The following is a 24315-nucleotide window of genomic DNA, read 5'->3' on the forward strand; positions in this document are numbered from 1 at the left end:
TTAGGCCTAATGAAAGTTCAATAAAAGCAGCGAGTGAGGACCATTAACACAGACGAGGTTGAGTCGCAGAAGGGGATCGCCCTGCCACGCAGGTGCTGAGACAGGCAGCAAGTCCCGGCTGCTTTCCAACTCCCTTTTCTGAGCCGATCTCAAGGCCCTCCAACCGACTGGGAGTGGCTGCAGGAATACTGTGCTGAGGAGGACTCCAAGGGCTCAGACTCGGTGGGAAGAGCGCCAGCATGGATGAACCACATGTGCCATGGCCGCCCGAGGGGCCGAGTGGACATCTGTCTCCGGGGTTTGCCGCATTAGACGCAGCTCTTTCTGCAACCTCACTCCCATCACCCCTTTCCTGACAGCTTCCCACCTCCTCTGGCCGTTCCTGGCCTCGCCATCACCGCCCCCACCCTTTTTCATTCCCAATAGCCACTGTCACTAGAACAGAATGCCCTCAGGTTGCGTGCACACACACACGCACACACACCTTCCTGGTCACGCCCACCCCCTCCAGCCCTCCTCCCAAACACACATGAGAACACAGGGCATTTTTATCTCAGCAATTACAGCAGATTAATATTCGTAACCCAGAGGAAAGGTCCCTGGAAACAAATCCTCTGGTGTCTGTTTGCCGGAGATATGCATCTGATGAGTGCCATCAGCCGTTGGGGCACAGGGGCTGCGCTATCTACAGAGAACCGCTGTCCCTCCCGGGGCGGAAGCAGAGATTAGCAGCCACCCCCCACCCCCACCCCCACCCCTTCCTTGATACTCATTGTTGAAAAGGAGACAAGATTCCTAACAAAGATGCACGCTGAGGGTTTGGGGGCAGGTTCTAGGGTGATTTATTTTACTCTTAATTAAATGATCAATTGCCTCCCACCCCCAGAGCTGAGAAAAAAGGGCTGGCTTCATTGGAGGGAATGGAAGGGCCAATCAGAGAAGCGAGACAGACCTAAGAAATTGAAACCAGAGGAGTGTGGCTGAAGAACGTAACCCAGCCTCTGCTGATAGGGGAGTCCTGACGTCCACTCCCTGCAAGAATCCTGGCAGCCTCCTTCAGCGTGGGTGCCCCTGGGCAAGCCGACTGGAAGCCCTCCTGAGTGTCGTGCGCTTTGGAAGTGAGGGACAGGGTCATGCCGGAACCATCTATCAAGGGGATGGTCATCCTGCTGAAGGCTGTAAGCCCGGGGACCTTTCTCATTAGCCTCCTACTGGGGACAGATGGAGGGCAGGTCAACAGGCCGCTGGCCCTTCGATGCCCTCTGCTCACTCCGCTCACTGGGAACTCGAACCCAGGCCCCGGGGGTCCCGGACACAGGGACCTGCCTCCAGAGGCAGGCAGAGCCACTCTGGCCGCATCACAGAGACCCCCAAACCCAGGGACTTTGTGCCATGGAAGTTTATTTCCTGCCAACTTAAAGAGCTTTAGGGCTTCCCTAGTGGCTCAGACGGTAAAGAATCTGCCTTCGATGCAGGAGACCCAGGCTCAGTCCCGGGGTTGGGAAGATCCCCTGGAGAAGGGCATGGCAACCCACTCCAGTATTCTTGCCTGGAGAATCCCATGGACAGATGAGCCTGGTGGGTTACAGTCCATGGGGTCGCAAAGAGTTGGACATGACTGAGCAACTAACACTGTCACTTCCTTTTTTCACCCTAAGAGGGAGCTGAGGGGGACATGTGAACTCCAGAAGGCTGTGTCAGAGGCAGGCTCTGTCAGAGGCAGGCTGTGGCTTTTGAATCAACCTAAACAGACTCGGGATTAGGCAGCTTCCCTCCCCCACAGCCTTCACCCACCTCCACAAGCTGCACTGGAGGACCAGGGTCCCTGCAGTGGATTCCCTGCACTTCGCTGAGGAGTCTGGGCAGGTTCGTGGGGACGTGGTCACCATCCCTGTCCCACTGTGTTGACTTTAAAATATTTTAGCCTGGCGCTGTCCTCACTCCCATCACCTCATTTGTTGTTGTTCAGTCACTCAGTTGTGTCCGACTCTTTGTGACCCCATGGACTGCAGCACGCCAGGCTCTCCTGTCCTTCACCATCTCCCAGAGCTTGCTCAAACTCATGTCCATTGAGTGGACGATGCCATCCAACCATCTCATCCTCTGTCGTCCCCTTCTCCTCCTGCCCTCAATCTTTCCCAGCATCAGGGTCTTTTCCAGTAAGGGCTCTTCGAATCAGGTGGTCAAAGTATTGGAGCTTCCGCTTCAGCATCAGTCCTTCCAATGAGTATTCAGGGTTGAGTTCCTTTAGAATTACTACTACTACTACTAAGTCACTTTAGTCATGTCCGACTCTGTGCGACCCCATGGACTGCAGCCTACAGGCTCCCCCCGTCCCTGGGATTCTCCAGGCAAGAACACTGGAGTGGGTTGCCATTTCCTTCTCCAATGCATGAAAGTGGAAAGTGAAAGTGAAGTCGCTCAGTCGTGTCAGACACTTAGCGACCCCATGGACTGCAGCCCACCAGGCTCCTCCATCCATGGGATTTTCCAGGCAAGAGTACTGGAGTGGGGTGGATTAGCTGGAGGTTAAAAGACTTCTTTAGGAAAAAAAAAAAAAGGACACCATTAGGGTTCCCAGGAATTGGAGAGGAAGGCTTTGTCTTCCTGGAGCTCAGCAGGCAATATAAGACCCAGCACTGGAACCCCAAAAGCCAGAATAAGGGGGGACCCTGGCCCAGCCTGGCTGGGAGAGACCAAGCTGGAGAGGCATTGACGGGGATGTTTATTTGAGAACCCGTTTAAAAGTCTGTCACATTCACCTAATGGGAGGATTTGAAAAGAATTCAACTGGATTTGTCCTTGTTAAACTAACATTAAGGATGTTTAACAGCTGTCTCGGGCATATCACATTAAAATCTGGAGATAGACTCGACGAACTAACGCTGTTTCTCGTCATCAGGAGGATGGGGGAGAGGAGGTGCTGGGCAGAGCCGGCCCGGGCAGGGCTCCTGCCCCCACACCCGCAGGGCGCCCAGCTTCCGCCTGGACAAGCCCTTCACCTGACCCGTGGATGTGGGGGCTGAGGGGCTACGTGACAGGATCCCAGGAACCAGATCAACAGCAAACCTCCTACGTCTGTGCCCCCCTGCCCAGCCGGTTTCCCTTTTCCCTCTTAACCAGCCCTGACAGCCCCTCTTATTGGCTGGATTCAGGGAAAAGGAAAAGGAGGTACTTCCCTGGTGGCTCAGACAGTAAAGAATCTGCCTTGATGCAGAAGACCCAGGTTTGACCCCTGGGTCAGGAAGATTTCCCTGGAGAAGGGAATGGCAACCCACTCCAGTATTCTTGCCTGGAGAATTCTGTGGACAGAAAAGCCTGATGGGCTACAGTCCATGGGGGTCTCAAAGAGTCAGACACGACTGAGCAACTAACACTTTCACTTCCTTTTTGCACCCTAAGAGGGGGCTGAGGGGGACATGTGAACCCCAGAAGGCTGTGTCATAGGCAGGCTGTGGCTTTTGAATCAACCTAAACAGATTCAGGGGGAGAAGGCAATGGCACCCCACTCCAGTACTGTTGCCTGGAAAATCCCGTGGATGGAGGAGCCTGGTAGGCTGCAGTCCATGGGGTCGCTAAGAGTCGGACACGACTGAGCGACTTAGCGGCAGCAGCAGCAAACAGATTCAGGATTAGGCTAAGGCAGTGACTCTGGAATGGGTCTACTCATCTCTAAATGTATTATCATCTCTCATCATTTATTCATTCTGGGGAGTGAATTTCTTTAGTTCTGGATCCTCCTGGTGCAGAAATGACTAGAAAGAGTAGAATTCTGGGGGAGCTCCGGCCCCTAGCCAGGCCTGGGGTGGACACAGAGCAGCGTCACCTGGCCAGTCTCAGACCCCTGGACATGCTCTGTATCTGGTCCCCAGCGCTGGCGAAGTATTGGGATTCTCTGCAAACTAATCGTGCCTGGAGTTCAGGCAGTCAGTGGTTCCAGGGGGTGGCCTGGAGGAGGGGCTGTTGGGCGCCTGGCTTCATGTGCCTGCTCGCCTCGCATCCCTGGAGGCCCGCCTGTCAGCCGAGTCCTTTTCTGCTTCCCAGAGCCATCACCCTGGAGAACACCCTTGTCATCCTGTCGACCGTGGCACCCGACGCAGGTCGCTACTACGTGCAGGCGGTAAACGACAAGAACGGGGACAACAAGACGAGCCAGCCCATCACTCTCGCCGTGGAGAGTAAGTCAGCGTGTCATTAAATCTTGGGAACGGGGCTCCCGGGGCTCGTGGGGAAGATGGAATGGCGTGGAGTGGGGAGGCTGGGAAAGGGCAGGGGAGGAGCCGTCCCGAGGAGGAGGAGGAGTCCCAGCTGCGGTGGAAGCGGGAGCCAGGGAACCAGGAGGGTGCTGAACTCTGGACTCCATCCCCATGAGTCTGAAATAGTTTCAGGAGCAGGGACAGTTAGCTTGGCCGTCAGCCGGCCCCCTAGAGACCCAGGGGAGACATGAAATGTTGGGAAAAGTGTGTGCATGAGAGGATTACAGCCACCCCCGGGGCTCAGGTGCCGGTGGTGAGAGCCCACCAGGAGCTGGGAAGCTCGTTGTTAAAGAAGTGTGCTGACTGCCTGCACTCAACTGGCACATAAGAGATACCACTTGCAGTCAGAGCCAAGCCATCCTCGCTGATGGAACACAGGCTCTCTGCCCAGCTCCTGCCTCAAAGTACCCCTGTCCATCGCCAGAGACTGCCCCCAACCCTGCAGGAGAGAGGCAAGCCTCTCCTCAGCGGCAGAGTGCAGAGGGGAGCAAACGGAAAGGGTGACTCCTTGAGTCTCCTCAACGGAGAAGCGTTTGTCCGGCCGAGACCGAAGGCAGGTTTCCCACCCCTGATGGAGATGCCAGGGGTAGGGGGTGGGGGTGGGCGTTCTCCTTGGCCCCACTTGCCCCGCTCCACGCACCACCCCCGGGAGGCAGAGGAGGTGGGGAGTCTCCGAGTCCGTGGGACGGAGCCAGAGCTTCCTGCAGCGGCCAAGCGCCACGCCGCCTGCGGGAGCCAGATGTTCACATCCTTCACATCTGCACAACTGCTGCTCCACAAGCCAGCTCATTTATCATCTACGGTCCGGCGGGGACGTCCCCGCCAGCAGCACGAGAAGGGTGCCAGCCGGCACAGGACCTTCCTGTGTCCTTCCTCTGATCCCAGCCTCTGTCTTCCAGGGCCCAGAAAGCCCAGTTGTTGACGAGTCACTAGGACATGTCTTTTGCGACCACAAGGACTGTAGCCCGCCAGACTCCTCTGTCCATGGGAGGCTCCAGGCAAGGATACTGGAGTGGGTTGCCATTTCCTCCTCCAGGGCACCTTCTTGACCCAGGGAGAGAACCCACGTCTCCCGCACTGGCAGGTGGATTCTTTACCACGGAGCCACTTGGGGAGCTGCAGAAAGCTCAAAACATTCCCCATTCCCGACCTGCCCTTGCCTGGGCCTTTTGGCACCTGCAGAACCCCTTCCCATATCTGCAGTGACCCCCTCCCCGAGACCAGGCTCCTGTCTGCCGAGAAAGAGACCTGGATGCAAGGAGCAGAGTTCCAGTCTGCATGCTGACCCATGAGGGTCACAGGTGTGACCTCTGACATTGATTTGAGCCAGGGTCTCACTCATCCTGGCATCCTGGGGGCCCAGCCCACAGTCTGGGGCTGCTGTTTCTATGGGAAAAGGAGCTATCAGAGGGGGTGTTTTCCTCCATGTATTTTCCAGTGTTTTGAATACCTGGAGTCTAATGGAATCGAGTCATTTGGTCCTAGTCAAGGTCAGGCATCTTCCTGGGTGACTCAGTTGACCCTGAGCCCGAGGTTGGAACCTCCCCCCCTCCGACTCTGCTCTGCCTTCCTCCCCCAGCACCAGCCTCCTCCCGGCCAGCCCAGGTGGTGGTGGGGGCTGGGGGTCGTTCACTCTCTGCCCCCTCCCCCAGCCCTCCAGCAGGCCCACAGGAACAGGCAGGGTTCCCTCAGCGCCCCCATGTCTGCCCGAGCCTACCCCACACCATTGTCTGTTTCCTCCCACCCCGTTGCCCCTCACCCCCTGCTCTCAGGATTTGTGCTGGATTGAGAGCAGAATCAGCTGATTTTCAGCTAATTTCTCCTCCTACGAGTGACTGCACTTCAAATCCTGGTGCTTGTCGCTGACACAAATCCCCCAGCTGCCGGCCTGCCAGCCAATTTCCTGGGAGCGATTGCGACTTCGCCCACCGCCAGCAGCGTCTCCCTCATCTGTCTCATCCTCTGCTCCCCACCCCCGCCCCCTCAGCCCCTCTCTGCTCAGGGCAGGCAGCCTCTTTGCATCCCTCATCCCTCGGGAAACATCCATGCTCTTCAGAGATGGAGACGGAGAGAGCAAAGGCCAGTGACCCCCAGAGTTGCCCTCTGCCCAGGTGTCAGCCAGGTGACCTCACTCAGACCACCACAGCTCTTGACAAGTTCGTACCTGGCTGGTGGTCCCACTGGGTCCTGATCAGAGCTGCACCGTGCAAACGAATTATAATATGAGCCACATATGCAATTTAAAATTTGCCAGTAGCTCACTGTTTCAGAAGGAAAAAGGAATTGGCAAAATTAATTACACTTTATTTAACCCAACATATCCAAAATATTATCAACTGAACATACAATCAAGATAGAAAATATTAATGAGATACTTTACACTGTTTTCTTTTTTTTAAGTCTTTGAAAATCCGTGTGTATTTTACACTTAAAGCACATCTCCTCAAATTTGGATGCTGGATTTTCATCTGGAATACGTGATCTGTATTTAGATTTCATAAAATGTACAGCTGGAAAGGTGGGATCGGAAGCCCAAGTTGTTCTTTACATACGTAGAGTGTTCTAATAACTGACTTGGGGGTCTGCTTTTAATTAAGTGTAAATTAGATAAAATTCAATCCCCTTCCATAGGGACATCGGTCACTCAAGAGCTCATGGCCACCTGTGGTGCTCCCCCCACCCCACGCCCCGTGTTGGGTGGGGCAGGTCGGCCCTGGGCTTGTGGGCAGCTGGAAGCCGGCCCAGGGCAGGGGGCAGCTTGTCTCCCTGCCCTCCACCCGCTTGACCTGTGGTCCAGTCGCATGGTCCCCGAGCCACAGTTTCCTCATCTGTAACGGGACGCCTGTGGCAAAGCATGGGCTTCCCCGATGGCTCAGCGGGTAAAGAACCCGCCTGCAATGCAGGAGACAGAAGAGACCTGGGTTCGATCCCTGGGTTGGGAAGATCCCCTGGAGGAGGAAATAGCAGCCTGCTGTATTATTCTTACCTGGAAAATCCCACCGACAGAGGAGCCTGGTGGGCTACAGTCCACGGGATCACAAAGAGTCGGACACGACTGAGCGACTAAGCACACACACACGCACTCAACACGATGCCTGTGGCAAAGCAGAGTGGGTGCCCCCCACCATACCTATTATCAAAACTGTCCTGGGGCAGCTGGGAGAGACCCAGCTTCACCCCTGAGTGGGGACCCCCAAGCTTCCTCCTGTCCCAGGGCCCCACCCACATCACAAGCTCACCTGGGAGATGCTGGCGCTGGCTCTGCTTTGCCTGCAGCTTTCCCAGGGGATCCTTGGGGCCCCGTTCACTCCACTGTCCAGAACTGATGGCCTGCGTCCTGTGCCTGCCCCCTCCCCCTGGCCGGCCTCCCAGAGACCCGGAGTCAGCCCAGCTCCCATGCCTGGCAGAGAGCCCCTGGCAGTCAGGTGTGCCCTCCCAGGGCGGGTCCACCCCGGCGGGCCCTCTGCTTTCCTGTCACACCGAGAGCCTCCCTTTCCACCGCTCCCGTAGGCCGGGCACCATCCAGGCACCACTGTTCCGTCATTAACAGCAGTCCCTGGAGGCAGGCTGTTAATCCCCTCCACGAGTTACAGATGAGCAAGCTGAGGAAACAGGTGACGAGGTGAAGCAATTTACTTCCCGGGGACATTCACTAATGATGCACAAGGCCGATAATGGGACCAGGTTTCCCTGCCTGCAACACCAGGCCGATGGCCACTCCCTGGATGTCTAGAGGTGCACACATCCCCCCTTTTTGGCAAGAGGCACCTGCTGTTGGCTCCTTTGACTCTGCAGAAGTCACACAGCCCCCCGGTCTTCAGTCCCAGTCCTGGCCCCCTCCCGCTCCCCTGCTTTCGCAGGCCCCATCCCCGACGACCTCCCGGTTAGAAACCCACTTCCTCCACCCTGGTTCTCCGTGATGCTCAGGGCTCAGCCCCACTGACCCCATCCCTGGCACCTTGTAACCTGAGCTTCTAGAGTCCTCCCTGTCTCACCCAGGTCTCCAGCCTCCTGCTTCCTTCTCCCCCGGATGATGCCTGGTTCTCAGCTCTTTGTCCCCCCTCCACTGCCTCACTCCTGGTCCCTGGGCTTCCCTGAACCCCCCTTCCTATCTTCTCCGGGCACATTGCCCCCCACCCCCGGGGAACTCCAGCCTCCTGTTCCTGAAGGCCCCCCTTGAGAATCTTCACTCTGACCTCCCGCCACCGTCTCCAACCCACCTCCCGTCTTTGAAAACGGGGAGCCCGCAGCACAAGCAAGGAATGCAGGAGTGTTTAAGGCCGAGCCTTGAGACCATGGGCTGTGTGGCCTTGGGGAAGCCCCTTCACTACTCTGAGCCTCAACTGCCTTTTCCCTAGAAAGGACACTATAATACACATACCTCCCAGGGCTGGGGATAAGAATTTTAGGATTTAAGAGTGTTTTCCTCCTGGGCTTAGCATTTCTCTGTAAAGAGGCCCCAGATCGAGACACTTCATCCTCACGCCTGCCGGCTGCTCTGTGACCACATACTCGCCTGGGGCCGACTCCCAGCTCCTAGCCCAGTTTGTAAATTCTCAGTAATCTGGCCCTGATCCGACCTCCCCCAGTCAAATCTGCCCTGCCTCCCCCTGGCAGGGATGGAAACGGCGCTCACCTTGCCGTCTGCTCCAATCTGCCGTGTGCTGTCTTTGCTGTTTAGTTGCTCAGTCATGTCCGGCTCTTTGCAACCCCACGGACTGTACCAAGGCGCCTCTGTCCGTGGGATTTCGCAGGCAAGAGTACTGGATTGGGTTGCCATTTCCTTCTCCAGGGCACCTTCCCAACCCAGGGGTCAAATTCACATCTCCTGGATTGGCAGGCAGATTCTTTACGACTGAGTCACCTGGGAAGCCCGTTGGCAGAGAAGCCTGGCGGGCTGCAGTCCATGGGGTCGCAAAGAGTCGGACACAACTTGGCAACTGAACGACCACAAGAACCAATCCGCTGTTGGCAGTGGGTTAAGAAGGATTCTGAGGACATGACGGGCTCAGCCAAGAGATGCCCTGACGGGTCAGGAGAGGGGGCTGGGGGCAGGGTGGCACGTGAGCCAGGACCCTCACGTCTGCAGGGGGCGCTCTGAGGCCACCTGGGCTTGGCACCCACCTTTACCTCCAGCTCCCCAGTTCGTCTCACCACCGGCACCCACACAGGGCCCCCGTTCCGGAATGCTCTTCTCCCTCTGGCTCCCTGAGTCCCTCTCCCGTCCCCCAGGCCCTGGAGGCTTTGCTGACCTCCTGAAGCCCTTAGTGCCCGTGTATTCTCTCCCTCGGTCAAACAGCTCCTGAGAGTCATGACTTCACCTCCTGGTGGCCTCTGGCTCTGTCACTTGGTCCAGGCTGAGCTGGGGGTCGGGGAAGAAGCAAAAAAACCCCACCCCCACCCCAAGCACAGCAGGCAACTCCCTGGAGGAGGGGGCTGTCACCTGGTGAGCACCTACTTGGGGCCAGGCACTCTGCACCAGCCCCTGACCAACTTGGCCACGCCCCAGGACCCTCCCTCCAGGCGCCTGTGGCGGGTACCTTTAATCTCATGAACATCTAAGAGCTGATCTGACTTCTCCCCAGACTGCACGTCAGGGGGACAGAGCCCTGCCCATCTCCCCTGGTGGGGGAATCCCTGTGCCTGGCACACAGCCTGGCGCATACTGAGCCCTTGGCCAGAGAAGGTTTGTTGAGCCAGGGGCTGAATCCCCACAACCCTGAGAGGCAGTGACTTCTAACCCCCATTTTGCAGCTGAGAAAACAGACTTGGGGGGTGAGGAGAGCAGCCAGAGTTGTGCCCAGGATGCCCGGGGTGGATGCGGGGGAAACAAGGTTCTGGACCAGGTCTTCCTGAGCCCCAGGCCCTCCTTTGCTGAATCCGGGGGGGCCCCTTCCCTCAAGCCGTGCCAGCTGCCACCTGGGCCTGGACAAGACCCCAAGACCCTCGAGGGGGTGTCAGTCTCCTCTTTAACCTCCTGAAACCAACAAGGCAGCCGCAAGGTCTGGCAGGGCGGGGTGGGGCACCCTCGTATTTTTAAACTCCAAGGGCTCTGTTTACCCATCAGGGCCGTGGGGCTCTGACTGTCTGTCTCCTCTGTGAGCCCCATTAATCTGGGCCTCGGAACCTGTGCGGCCCGGCGTGTCATAAACAACGTGGAGCACACTTTTATGGATTCGGCTATATCAGCAGCTTTCAATCCGATCGCTCTTTATGGCACCTACATGAGGCTTTTATATTGTTGCAATTATTTTGGTTTATACGCTTCCTTTCTTTCCCCCTTCATTTTACTTTATTTTTTACATTTTATTCCCATTCTGTCGGGGCCTTTCGCAGCAAGGCCTGGGAGGCCCGGCAGGAAAACCTTTTCCCGGGGGCTGACCGGGCGGCCTGACTTCCCCATAAAGGATGTACAATTGCCATTGCCCTGGGCCGTGCGAGTCGTTATGGCCTGCCACCTCCGGAGCCTCCTGGACAGGGGCCAACTGGATGGATTTGTAATGAGAGAAAAAGTCCTCCGGGCTTGTATTTTCAGGAGCCAGGGAGCAGGTGTACAGGATATAGTGGAGTTTCTGCCAGTACGAGGCTTGGGCCGACCACGAAGAGAAGAGCCTGGCCCCTTCTCAAAAGACTCAAAGAAGAAAGCAGGAAAGTCTCCCGCCTTTACTGGGCTTCCCTGATGGCTCAGCGGGTAAAGAATCCGCCTGTCAATGCAGGAGACACAGGAGATGCGGGTTTGATCCTTGGATCAGGAAGATCCCCTGGAGGAGAAAATGGTAACCCACTCCAGTCTTCCTGCCTGGGGAACCCCGTGGACAGAGGAGCCTGGCGGGCTACAGTCCATGGGGTCACAAAGAGTTGGGCACGACTGAGCGACTGACACTTTTATTTCTTGTTGTTTTTAATTAATTTTTCTTGGAGTTTATGGTTGCTTTCCAGTCTTACGTTAGTTTCTTCTATACACCAAGGTGACTCAGCCCTACGTATACATTCTCCCCCCTTCTTCGGATTTCCTTCCCGTTCAGGTGGCCACAGGCCACCAAGCTGTTCGTACAGCAGGTCCTCGGTCGTCATCTGTTTTCTCGTGCTGGACTTTGGGCTCACCCTGACACAGCAGGACCTCCTCTTAACTTGACCGCACTTGCAAAGCCCCTCTCTGCAATAAGGGGACATTTAGAGCTGTCATGGACATGAACTTGAGGGACAGTATTCAGCCCAGTGTGGGGAGTTTGCATTCTGGTGGAAGAGGTGGCGCGTGAAGAAGCAAGCTGACGAGATGTTGTCGGCTTACTGACAACGTATTGTCCTTGTCACGGCATTTCTGCAGCTGGAAGGAAGGATTCTGAAGGCCAAAAAAAACCAGGACAGGGGATGAGGAGGAGGGCATGGCTGCATTATGGGGGGACGTGGGTTGCATCCTGAGGTCTCCCGTGGGCTCTCCCTGGACACTGTGCAGAGACCCACCAGCAGGGGAGGATGGAAGTGGGGAGGGTCCCCCAGTGTCAGCGTCTGGAGGTTCAGCTCTGGGGCTGTGGGGCATCTGCCCACCCACCCTAATAAGGACAAAGGTCTCCCGCAGCGTCCCTCTGGCGGGGTTTGGGCTCAGATGGGATTCCCAGCGTCTGTTCCTCTCCCCAGATGTCAGCGGCCCTGCAGATCCCATCGCTCCAGCCATCATCATTCCTCCCAAGAACACCAGCGTGGTGGCCGGGAGCTCGGAGGTGACCATGGAGTGTGTGGCCAATGCCAGGTGGGTCCTGCCTCCGCCCCGCCCCCCCCAACTTTAGCCCCAGCGGGCACTTCTGACCTGCAGGTTCCGAGGAGACCAGGTGCAATTCACAAAGGTCCAGAAATGTCCCGTGAGGACCCACGAAAGAAGATGGGGTATTTAGCCTGGAGGAGGGTCGGTGGTCAGAGAGCTGTCGGACACAAGCAGGGCCCACCCGAGAGGAGCGGATCCCGGCCCAGGACATCTGGGGTTGGTGGAGGGTCCACTCACTTCTGACATCCAGAGCAGCCTGGGGAGCAGCCATTTGCCTCTGTCGCCCCGGCCTCCTTGTATGAAGGCACAAGCAAGAGGAAAGCTGGACTTTCCTGCTGATCCAGTGGTTAAGACTCTGCACTCCCAAAGCAGGGGGCTTAGGTTCAATCCCTGGTCAGGGAACTAGACCCCACATGCTGCAACTAAAGTTTCCTGCATGCTGCAGCTGAGACCCCAGACGTGCACTTCAGGACTTCCACACTTTCCCATCCACTGACTTACGCTGGACAGGGCACGGCACACGGGGCAGAGCAGAGGCAGAGAGACGTGTGGAAGGGCCACGTTCCTGCTCTCGAGAGCCCTCGAGCATGACTTATCATGGGCCAGGTCTCCCCTCACCACAACCCCCAGGGGGCAGGGCATAGTTGTCCCCATTGTACAGACGTGGAAACTGAGGCCCACAGCCCTGACGGACTAGCCCACACAACGGCCTGCACCTAGGAAGTGGCAGGGGCAGGGCAAACTCAGGCACCTGGCACCCGGCACCTGGCTGCCTCACCACACTCTGCCTTGCCTCCCGAGCCCCTGGGAGGCCCTGTAGCTGACCGCCTCGTCCCTCGGCCCATCCAGGCCTCTGATCAAGTTGCACATCATTTGGAAGAAGGATGGGGTGCTGCTGTCCAGCGGCATCAGCGACTACAACCGCCGGCTCACCATCCCCAACCCCGCGGCCAGCGACGCCGGCTACTATGAGTGTGAGGCCGTCCTGCGTAGCAGCAGCGTCCCCTCCGTCGTCCGCGGCGCCTACCTGTCCGTGCTGGGTGAGACAGGGTGGGAATGCTGGAATCCCCCCGACGTGAAGGGGCAGCACGGGTGACCCGATCAGCGGCCGTATCAACAAGAGCATGGCTCTGATCCCCTCCCCCTGGTCCTTCCTCCTGCAGAGCCACCTCAGTTTGTCAAGGAGCCAGAGAGACACATCACAGCGGAGATGGAGAAGGTGGTGGACATCCCCTGTCGGGCCAAAGGTAACCCGGTGGGCTGGTTGGAGGGGGTCGAGGTCTCTCCAGACCTTCAACCTCTCCCCTCCCTGACTCGGACTGTTCTAAAGTCCGCCACCCTCTCACCATTGAGCAGAGATTCAGTCTGGCTATAAGCAGACACCCTAGGAAGCAAACAGGAAAAATTACCGTAATCTCAGGGCTGGAAATCAACCCTGTGTTACCGTAACTTGAAGGTTACAAATGAATCCAAATTACCGTAATTTCAGGACAGGTGACAGACTCAAATTGCCCATAATGTGAGAGTTGCGGACAATGCCATATTGTCGTAATGTCAGAACTGCTAGAACTTGGACGTGTCTCTGCCTGGTTTCTGGGCCATTCTGCTTCGTCTCCTGCGACCACTTCTACTTAACCCCCAGCCCCCCTCAGAGTTCCTGCACCCTGACCGCTTTTCCCATCCTTCTCCTTTGAGTTCAGCTGAGCTAAAAGACACCCCAAAACCAGGGTGCAATCTGGGATAATGGGATGACAGGATGAGCAGAGAGAAGACTGTAACCCTGGCAGGAGGGAGGGCCCTGTGGAGGAGGAGGGGGCACACTGACCCCCGTCCTGAGATCACACGCGGGGAAGACAGTGATTTATTGGACACACATTTGGTGGGGGGTGGGCTTACCACGATCCCTGGGTCGGGAAGACCCCCTGGAGGAGGGCATGGCAGCCCACTGCAGTATTCTTGCCTAGAGAATCCCATGGACAGAGGAGCCAGGAGGGGTGCAGTCTATGGGGGTCCTAAAGACTCGGACACGACTGAGTATCTGACACTTTCGGCAACGTGTGCCCAGACTGTTCTCGGGGCTGGAGAGGCACAGAATGAACCCAAGAGCCAGATCCCTGCTATTCCAGAACTGTGCGTTCTCATGAGGGGAGGCAGACAAACCAATAAACAAATAAAGATACCTTATTTCATTTCATCTAAAATGCCATGGGTTGTATGTAAGATGCCCCATTATTTTATGCGCCACTAAGAAAGAAAAAAGGCTGCCAATTAAATTATGACATGCTGTCGGTTGTAAGACACGTCCTCATCTCAGAGACATTACGACGCGAACAAAGGCGTAGCTGGGAGTTGGTGAGACACGGGCGTCGGGGTTGAAAAGTGCGGGGGAAGGAGAAGCAGGCTGACGGGCTCGGCGCCGGAGGGCGGCCATTGAACAGAGCCTGGGGAGCTTTTCTGTGGAAGTCACGTTTGAGCAGAGACGCAGAGGGAGAGACGGGAGGGCCCAGGGATGTGGGGAAAGGGTGCCAGGCTGGGGACACAGCTCGGGCAAGGCTGAGGGGTTAGCAGGAGCCCCCATGCTCCTCTCTGTGTGGGCGGGGCAGGACGGGGCTTCCGAAGAAACCCCCGTCCCACCTTCGAGCCCCTAGATGTGGGGCTGTGCGCTCACCTGGGTTTGGAAAGGCTGGCTGGAGGTTCCCAGAGCATACAAAAGACTCCGCTAAATATGCCAGAATAAAATACAGTATGTCCAGCCTTCCCAAGCTGAACTAACCCCAGGAACTTGTAAATTTGCTTGGAATGCCTACTCTATGAGCATTTGAGAATCTAAGAACAACTTTCCCCACTTCCAAGACCAGTAGTGGCCCCTCTGGGAAGGGTTGGGCTTCCCCGGTGGCTCCGTGGGTAAAGAATCCGCCTGCAAGGCTGGAGCCACAGGAGACACAGGTTCGATCCCTGGGTCGGGAAGCTCCCCTGGAGGAGAGTATGGCAACCCACTCCAGTATTCTTGCCTGGAGAATCCCCATGGACAGAGGAGCCTGGCGGGCTACAGTCCATGGGGTCGCAAAAAGTCAGACAAGACTGAAGCGACTTAGCACGCTAAATGCACTGAGAAGTTTCTAGAAACCAGAACACACCAGGATCCCCACCCCCCCAATCTTGAGGACTTGCAGCCGCAGCCTACGGGGCTGGAGCATCCCTCAGAGGCGGCTAACGGTAGGCGCTCGACCCCCAGGTGTGCCGCCGCCCTCCATCACCTGGTACAAGGACGCGGCCTTGGTGGAGGTGGGGAGGCTGAGCCGCTTCCGGCAGCGAGGCGACGGGGGCCTGCAGATCAGCGGGCTGGTGCCTGACGACACTGGCATGCTCCAGTGCTTTGCCCGCAACGCGGCTGGCGAGGCGCAGACCTCCACCTACCTGGCCGTCACCAGTGAGTCCCCTTCGCTGTCCTGCCTGAGTCCCCCCCCTTCCCCTCCTCCTCCCGCCCCCACCCCCAGGACACAGCTTTCCTCCAAGCCAGGGGCCTCTTGAGAATAGGCTGCTGAGATGCAGAAATAGGATCCCAGAAGGCTTTCCCCCTGGAGCGGGCGACTCTGGCCGGTCACGCTGCCGCTTCTGTGGTGATTCTGGCCGGTCACGCCGCTGCTTCTGTGGCCAGTACTGTTCTTTTTCTTTTACAAACCAGAGCCTCGATTTCATGTTTAATGAAAGGTGAATCCCGTGTACCCTGTCATGGAGGGTGTCAGCTACCCTTGGGAGCCCTCAGTTTCCGCCAGATGGAGGCTTGAGAATCGAGGCAGGGCAGGGACTGGCGTCACCAGGGTCCTTCCACGGGGCAGGTGGTGAGGGGGCACTCGTGGGCACTCTGGTTCTTCCTGACACGGGGTCCTACCAGAACACTTGCAGCCTTCCCTGAAGAGGGACCCTCACCAATGGGAGTGGCAGGGCAGGACAGGACCGGATGTGGCTAAGACGCCCCACTGTCTCCCTTTGCAGGCATCGCCCCCAACATCACCAGGGGCCCCCTGGACAGCACGGTGATCGACGGCATGTCAGTGGTGCTGGCCTGTGAGACTTCGGGGGCACCCCGGCCGGCCATCACTTGGCAAAAAGGTACTTGAGACTGATTGACTTTAGAGGGTGACCAAAAGCCTCGGGCAGCCCTGGGGCTCAGTTCCGGAGCCAGCCAGGTGGGGTTTCCCATGCACAGTTGGGAAGGTTGTGCACTGCACAACCCCAGAGGGCTTCTTTTACACCACGGAACGCAACGTGTGCTGCCCTATCCGGCTCCAGGCTCCAGAGGCTCTGCCTCTGGTGAGATCCATGACTTTGGGTGAGTTATTTACTCACTCGGAGCCTTAACGTTCCCATCTATGAACTGGGGGGCGGTGGGATACATCCCTGGGAGCAGGATGGAAACCAGATGAGCGGGTGCCTGTGAAGGGCCTGCACCGTGTCTGAGAAGCAGGAGACCAGCCCGTGCTGGCTGACGTAGTGCCGTGGTGGAGGTTGCTAGTACAGGGAGGGGGGCCCCACCCCCCCCAGGCAAAGCTGGCAAAGCCCAAGCTGTCCCTCTAGTCCACCCACCCCGAGCCTCCTCCACGCCTCTGCATTGTACACTCACATCCACAACCCTCCCCAGGGACACACACATGTACACACACACACACGGGCACACACTGTCACTCACTCACACCCCAGCCTCTGCCCACGTGAACCTCCTCTCACCCAGACCCTCCCTCTTCCCCCTTCCTGCTCTGTCTCCCCACCTTCTAATACACAAGGTCATCGGCATATTCAGTCTGCTGATAACCCCGCCTCCCACCATTCCAGGCTTTCAGTTTTGTGCCCTGCCGTCTCCCCGGGGCTTAGAACAGAGTGACCCACAGAGGATGCTTCGTTAGTATTGGTGGGTTGTGCGCCCAGACCCAGAAATAAACACTCCCACCTGATGCACTTCCCAGTTCAGTATTCCCACACACGTGTGCAAAGGGACCCACTCACCCACAAGCTTGCACATGGACAATCCCCTCTGTACAAGCAGGTGGGATTTTCTTTTAGAAACAGGTATGGTCACCAATACCACACTGTCAGACACACTCTGACACAAGGGTTTCCCTCCCTCTCTCCTTCCAGCCATCAGAGACCCAGGTCCCCAGTGGGAGGTCTGTCCCCATGAGGGCTGCCCCCCTCTGCACCCCAACACTGGCTATTCCCGCTTGCCGCTCCCCTGCATTCCCCTGAAGGTGACTCCAGAAGCATCCTTCTGCAGGCAGCCCGTCACCACCCTGTCGCAGCTGTCTGTCCCCTCCCCCCAGCCCAGGTGCCAGCTGCCTCCGAGGGCTGTGCCCGCCAGCGGGAGGCAGCGCTGATCTTCCCTGCTGAAGGGCGAATAGCGTGGTGGGAGGAGAGACAGCAGGAGCCCCGGGCTCCGTCCGGGCCCCCTGCTCTGGGACCGTGCATCCTGTGTCTGTCCCCAGGTCAGAAACCAGACTGGTCTGCAGCCCTGCCACCCTTGCCATGCCCCCTTCAGGGGCGCCTGCAGTTGGCCTTCCTAAAGTTGGGAGCCTACCCTGGGGCAGGGGACAGGGGAGTGGTGAGGTGTGGTCCAGGCCTCTGGTGATGGCCGAGTGCCAGGGGGTGGCCAGGGGGCAGCGGGCCGGCAGCCTGAGCCCACCTGTGCCCATGTTCCCCAGGGGAGCGCATTCTGGCCAGCGGCTCGGTCCAGCTGCCGCGTTTCACGCTCCTGGAATCGGGCAGTCTGCTCGTCAGCCCCACGCACATCTCCGACGCCGGCACCTACACCTGTCTGGCCACCAACTCGCGGGGGGCGGACGAAGCCTCAGCTGACCTGGTGGTGTGGGGTGAGTGCCCGGGCCGGGCGGGGGTCCTTTCCACGCCTGTGCATGAGCGTCCGCGGAGCATGTGAGAGCCCTGGCACCCCACGTCCGCCTGTCTGTCCAGCCCACATGTCCTGAGACCTGGACAGAGGAGCTCAGAGGACGGGGCGGGAAGGTCACGGTCCCCAGGGCGGTGCTGGGTGGGTGGGGCTCTTGCCACACCGGCCAAGCCTAGGGCAGAGATCCGCACACTTCTGCTGGAAAGGGCCAGAGAGGAAGCGTTTCAGGCCCTGGGGGCCAGACAGTCTCTGTCACAGCTCCACAAACTCTTCCGTCTCATCAAGAAAGCAGCCGTAGGCAGTGCTGAATGCACCCGGCATGGCTGGGTGCCAACACGGAGGGATTTACGCAGACGGGCCCCCGGTCGGACGTGAACCCCGGGTTATGGTTTGCTGGCCCCTGCTCCGGGGGAGCCTCCCAAGCCCCTTCCCGCCCCTTGGGGTCTGGCACCACACGGAGGGGTGGGCCGCCCTCCTAGCCTGAGTGCCAGGGGCCTGGCGGGCGACGCCTTAGACCCAGAGGCAGAGGGTCCTATTTTTACCCCAGCTGGACCCCTGGGAACACGGCCATGATCAGCCCCAGGTTTCTATTTCTTTGTCCATCCCGTGGGCACAAAATTAAAAGGGCCCCCGCTATGAGCGTCACTTCCCAGAATTCACGTGCCATGGAAACACGTGGCTGTTAGTGTCCTGGGACGTGCGCCATGGTGGGCCAGTCCGCCGTGGAGCTCAGCCGCACGACACGGCTCACCGGAAGGACCCCTCCCCCACACCTGCATCTCACCTGTCCGTCTGGGGCCCACCTGTCCCCCTTCCCACCAGGCCACCTCCCTGCTGTCTTTCAGCCCGGACCCGCATCACCAGGCCCCCACAGGACCAGAGCGTCATCAAGGGCACCCAGGCCTCCATGGTGTGCGGAGTGACCCACGACCCCCGAGTGACTGTCAGGTACTCCTGCGGCCGAAGCCCCTTGGAGGCAAGAGGGGAGGGGCAGCTTTCGGGGGTCGCTGGTTGCTGGCTGAGTGTCCATGCCAGGGAGGTAAGTGTGGCCCGTGGGGGTCAGGGAACAGCCACGTACAGACTTACTGCAGGACTGAGACTTGGGGACCCTAGGGACAAAAGAGACCCTAATGCTGGGAAAGATTGAGGCAAAAGGCGAAGGGGGCAGCAGAGATGAGAGGATTGAAAGCATGTCCATCCGAGTCAACGGACCTGAATCCGAGCAAACTCCAGGGGACAGTGGAGGACAGGGAAGCCTGGCATGCTGCGGTCCATGGGGTTGCAAAGAGTCAGACACGACTGAGCGACTGGACAGCAATGGTACTTGTCTGGGGACTGAGCCAGCTTGAGTTGAAGGGGCGCCTGGGGTGGAGGGAGGGGATGAAAGCTGGAGGAACGTAGGAAAGAGGGTGGGGGGCCTTAGGGAGGGGGAGAGAAAGAAGCCTCTGTCTGGGAAGACGTGGAAGCCCTGAGATGCTCGGGACCCCACTGCTAGCACTCGCCCACAGATCTTAGACCCTCTGCCCACCCGTGGACAGCAGACGGGTCTGGTGAAGAGGCGTGGGAGTCCTGACATGTCTGGGCCAGTGGAGGGCCCCCAGTGAGATGCACGTGAGGGGCCCAGGGCCGAAAGGGGCCACCCCTGCCGTCCTCCACGGGAGCCCAGACCTCGCAAGCCTGGAGGGAGCCAGGTCCAACCGAGAAAGCCCCTGGGGAGGCCTGGGAGCACAGGGAGCAGCCAAAACAGGCCTACAAGCTGGGAACCCGCCAGGCAGGGCACAGAGACACTTCCTGGGCCATCTCTGGGCAAGGTTTCCGAGCCAGAACTGGGAGAAAATAGCCCCTTCAGACTCTTGAGCTTTGGATGCTGAGTTTAAAAAAAAAAAAAGTAACTGCTTCCTTAGAAATAAATACTCCCTCGTGCTGCTTCTATTCTATGGGCAACGTCACCGCTGAAGCCCCTGGCAGGGAGCTGGCCAGCCCGGCGGTGAGGGACACCCCTTGGAGTCACGGCCAAGCCCGTGGGACCCAAGTGCGTCCTGGGGCGCCACCTGGTGGCCACTAGGCGTATGGCCGTAGGGCTGTGCCAGGTGGGACCCCAGGAAGCCAAGGGTACTAGGCTTTATTTCTTGATATTTATATTTGCCTCATTTTCCTTTATTTTATTTTTACTGAAGCACGGTTGATTCAGAGTGTTGCGTTAACTTCTGGTGCACAGCAGTGATTCAGTTCTACGCATATATACGCATTCTTCTCTTAAAAAAATATTCTTTTCCGTTATGGTTTATTACAGGATTTTGAATACAGTTCTCTGTGCTATACAGTGGACTTGTTGCTTATCCATTCTGTGTATAAAAGCGTATGTCTGCTCATCGCAGCCTCCCACTCCATTCCTCCCCCAGCCACCCCGCTCCTTGGCAGCCAGTCTACCCGGCTATGCCTGAGTCTGTGCCTGTTTCATAGACAGGTTCATTCGTGCTGTGCTTTAGATTCCACATCTAAGTGACATCGTGTGATACTTGTCTTTGTCTTTCTGACTTACTTCACTTAGTATGATCACCTCTAATCGCATCCATGTTGCTGTAAACGGCACCGTCTCGTTCTTTCTAGTGGCCGAGCGGTGTCCCCACGTACCGCGGCTTCCTTATCCATTCCTGTTGATGGACACATAGGTCGCTTCCGTGTCTCGGCTGTTGTAAACGATGCTGCCGTGAGCACTGGGGCGCGTGCATCTTTTGAAGCAGAGTTTTGTCTGGATCTGCGCCCAGGAGTGGAATTGCTGGCGCGTGTGCCACTTCTATTTTTAGTTTCCTAGGGAACCTCCCTACTGGTTTCCCAGGTGGCTGCACCAGCGGCCGTTCAAGGAGACTAGACTTTTAGCCCCACACCCCTTCTCAGAGGCTCTGTCTCAGGCCCCACTTAAAGAAACGCCTCATTAAACAGTGAACGTCGGCCCTTTGGACAGTCATCGTGTGGTACCACACAAACGCAGACGTGAGCCCTGAAATCACGTAGCTGTGGTTAGAACGTGGCCATCAAATAATCCAGAACCTGCTTATCCCAGTGTTTATCAGAGTGTTGTTAAACATTAATATGCCAACTGTAAAAATGTCTTCCAAGAGAACCCACACATTACCCCCATAGAACACAGCCGTGGGTCTCAGACACTTACAGAAATAGTCACTATCATCTTAGCATCCGTCACTTGAAAATTTTTATCATAACAAAAAGCTCTGTTAATTAAGGAACACTTTGGTGTTTTATTTATTAAAATGTTATCTACAAATACTTGGGAAGCGCTGGCACATTTTATTCGTACTCTGGATAATTCCTGTGAACAAAGAGATTCAGGGACCCCTTGCAGTATATCTGTAGGCCCACCTTCCAGGTCCCCCAGCGAACTACGGATGAGAAGTCATGCTTCCAGTTTACTGGAGGGGACCTCGCCTTAGGATGGACTTAGCCATCTAGGATGATCTGTTCTAGATGGGGAGACAGCAGAGTCGGTCCCTCATCCCCCTAAATTGGCAAAAGTCTGTGATCAAGTCCACTTCCGCATCTCCCGCCCTCGTCTGCCTTCCATCGCCTAGGTGAGGGGAGGGGAGTCTTGACGGGGGGACAGGCCCCCAGACTTAAGTAATTTTAGAAGTCCCCGAGGCGTCTCGGATGTGCGGCCAGATTTAGAGTCCCTATCTGGCTGCAGGAAACATACCAGGGGCTCCCTGAGCAGACAGACTGGAAAGGATTTGAATGACCGGATCAGACTAGAGTGGTAGCTGCTTAATCCTGGTTATGTGTCCTCAGAATAAATAGCGGGCCCAGGGGAGGCAGGCTGGGCAGATGCAGGTACCAGCATGAAAAGCCTCCAGAATTGCTTCCAGCTGGTGTCTGAACCGAGATCTAGACGGAATCTGGACAGTCCACTTTTTTTATTTTATATTGGAATGTAGCCAACTGACAGTGTTGTGATAGTTTCAGATGGACAGCAAAGGGACTCGGCCACACACACACATGTATCCATTCTCCCCCAAACTCCCCTCCCATCCAGGTTGCCCCATAACATTGAGTCAGAGCTCTCTATGCCATAGAGTAGGTCGTTGTTGGTTATGCATTTTAAATATAGCAGAGTGTACCTGTCCATCCCAAACTCCCTAACTATCCCTCCTACCCTTCCCCCTGGCAACTGTAAGTTCGTTCATTAAGTCTGTGCATCTGTGTTTTGTACATAAGATGAGCAGCCCGTTCTTAATATTAATCAATATTGTTACTATATTTTATTATACAGCTACCCAAAATGGATATTAGCAGATATCCATTTTGGGGGGAGGATACAAAAAATGCAGATAAGCCAGAGAAAATAGGGAGGGTGAGAGAGAAGAAGTAGAAAAGTAGATTGATCTGTGTTTCCTTCCATTGGGCCTCACTGGTAGTTCAGACCTGAGTTCGATCCCTGGGTCAAGATTCCCTGGAGGAGGGCACGGCAACCCACTCCAGTGTCCTTGCCTGGAGAATCCCATGGACAGAGGAGCCTGGGGGGCTGCAGTTCATGGGGTCACAGAGAGTCAGACACGACTGAGCAACTCACACTTTCACTTTCCTTCCATTAGCGACAGGAATATTTGAATGCCATTTGAAGAACTAAAAACACTGCGTTCTACTCTGCTTTTTCCCCGAAGAACCTCTTACGAACATCTTGTTCTGTCAATAAATATTTTTGAGTAAACTCAATTATATGACTATTCCATCCTCCACTGTGTGGACGCCCCATAATTTATCTTACCAATTCCCTAACACTGGGTAATTTGATTATTTCTGAATTGTTACTAATATTAAGAAATATCATTCTGAATGCCCTTGTAACTAAATATTTTTGCACATCTTCTGTTGCCTGAGGACTATCTAATATTATTTAAAGCTAAAAACCACTCATCAAAATTGCTCAATAGCCAGCTATATCTTTATGGATTATTTGGGGGAAAATGTCCCCTGAGTTAAAAGGACTGATGGGTTCTTTTTTTAACATCCTCTTATGAAAGTTTTAAAACATACCCCAAAGGAGAGAATTGGATCCTCAGTCCTTCTGAACTACCTCTCAGCCTCAACAATCATCTGCATTTGCTCATCTTGTTTTGTGAATCTTCCCCAGGCTTTTTTTTTTTTTAACTGCAAATCTCTTTTAAAAGCAAATTTCAAAATGCAGTTTCACCCTTAGGTATGTCTATGTGTGTTTCTTACTAAAAAGGACTTTTCTTTAAACATAACAGCCATGTCAGCTCTCACACCTGAGACAGTGAACAATTCCTTGGCTTCTTCTGACACCACCCCGTGTTTCAGCCACCGTGAGTGTCTCAAAGAGCCTTTGTGCACAGAGTTAGTTTAACTCAGGGTTTAAACAGGATCCACCCATTGCGTTTAGTTGCTGCATCTCTTTTATTCTACATAGTTCCCTTTCTTTTTATTCTTGTCTTTATTTTGGTTTTCATTTTTGTCTTGTTTTCATGCACTTAATACGTTGGAGAAACCAGGTTCTACAGGAGAAACAGCCTCAAAAGTTTTCAGTAAAGAGCCAGAGAGTAAATATTTTAGGCTTTGAAGGCCATATAGTCTTTGTCACAGCTTCTCATGTCTGTGTCTGCAGTTCAAAAGCAGTCATAAGCGATCTGGAAACAAATGGGTGTGTTTCTGTGTGTGTGTTCCAATAAAACTTTATTTACACAAACAGGCAGTGGGCCATAATTTGCAGAATATCCTTATTGTAGAATAGCCCACATCTGGATTTGGCTAGCAGCTTTTTCATGCTGTGGTTCACTTCTTCTTCTATCCCTTGTATTTCTGATTAGATTTAAGTAATTGATCATGGGGGCTTCTCTGGTGGCTCAGCAGTAAAGAATCTGCCTGTGATGCAGGAGGCGTGGGTTCAATCCCTGGGCTGGGAAGATGCCTTGGAGTTAGGAAATGGCAACCCACTCCAGTGTTCTTGCCTGGGAGATCTCATGGACAGAGGAGCCTGGCGGGCTACAGTCCACGGGGTTGCAAAGAGTCGGACATGACTTAGCGACTAAAGAACAAGCCCATCTTTAGGTTCAGGCTGTTGTTTTGCAGGCAGTGATAGGTGCTTCCTAAGGCATGGTGTCTTGGACAGAGCGTGTCTGCTTGTCACGGGTTGTTTTGTAAGCAGGCATTACCCTCTGCAGCTAGATTCGCGTTTAAGTAAAATTCTACCTATCCCATCAGTGCCCGTGAAGATGATCCTTCTCTAGACAAAGAAATGAACTGACAGTGATCACTTTTGGTGATTTGCAAAATATGTACAAAACACCTTAACATTTAACTCAGATTTACTGCTGAGAATTTATACCCGAGGAAGTGATTTAGAATGTGGCAAATATTTTCCCATA

The 24315-nt window shown here is 55.7% G+C and overlaps 1 protein-coding gene across 2 annotated transcripts in view; it reads left to right on the forward strand.

Annotated features, from left to right (window-relative positions):
* SDK2 (sidekick cell adhesion molecule 2) overlaps nt 1-24315 on the forward strand; it is a 348454-nt gene that overhangs the window by 248365 nt on the left and 75774 nt on the right. For both annotated transcript variants that reach the window (XM_024981091.2, XM_024981092.2), the window contains exons 5-12: nt 4045-4178; nt 11895-12006; nt 12868-13058; nt 13182-13265; nt 15254-15448; nt 16015-16131; nt 17715-17882; nt 18763-18865. In XM_024981091.2, coding sequence (XP_024836859.1) covers nt 4045-4178; nt 11895-12006; nt 12868-13058; nt 13182-13265; nt 15254-15448; nt 16015-16131; nt 17715-17882; nt 18763-18865 — 1104 coding nt within the window. The remainder of the gene's footprint in view (nt 1-4044; nt 4179-11894; nt 12007-12867; nt 13059-13181; nt 13266-15253; nt 15449-16014; nt 16132-17714; nt 17883-18762; nt 18866-24315) is intronic.

Source organism: Bos taurus, chromosome 19 (genome assembly GCF_002263795.3).
Source record: "Bos taurus isolate L1 Dominette 01449 registration number 42190680 breed Hereford chromosome 19, ARS-UCD2.0, whole genome shotgun sequence".
Classification (NCBI taxonomy): Eukaryota; Metazoa; Chordata; class Mammalia; order Artiodactyla; family Bovidae; genus Bos; species Bos taurus.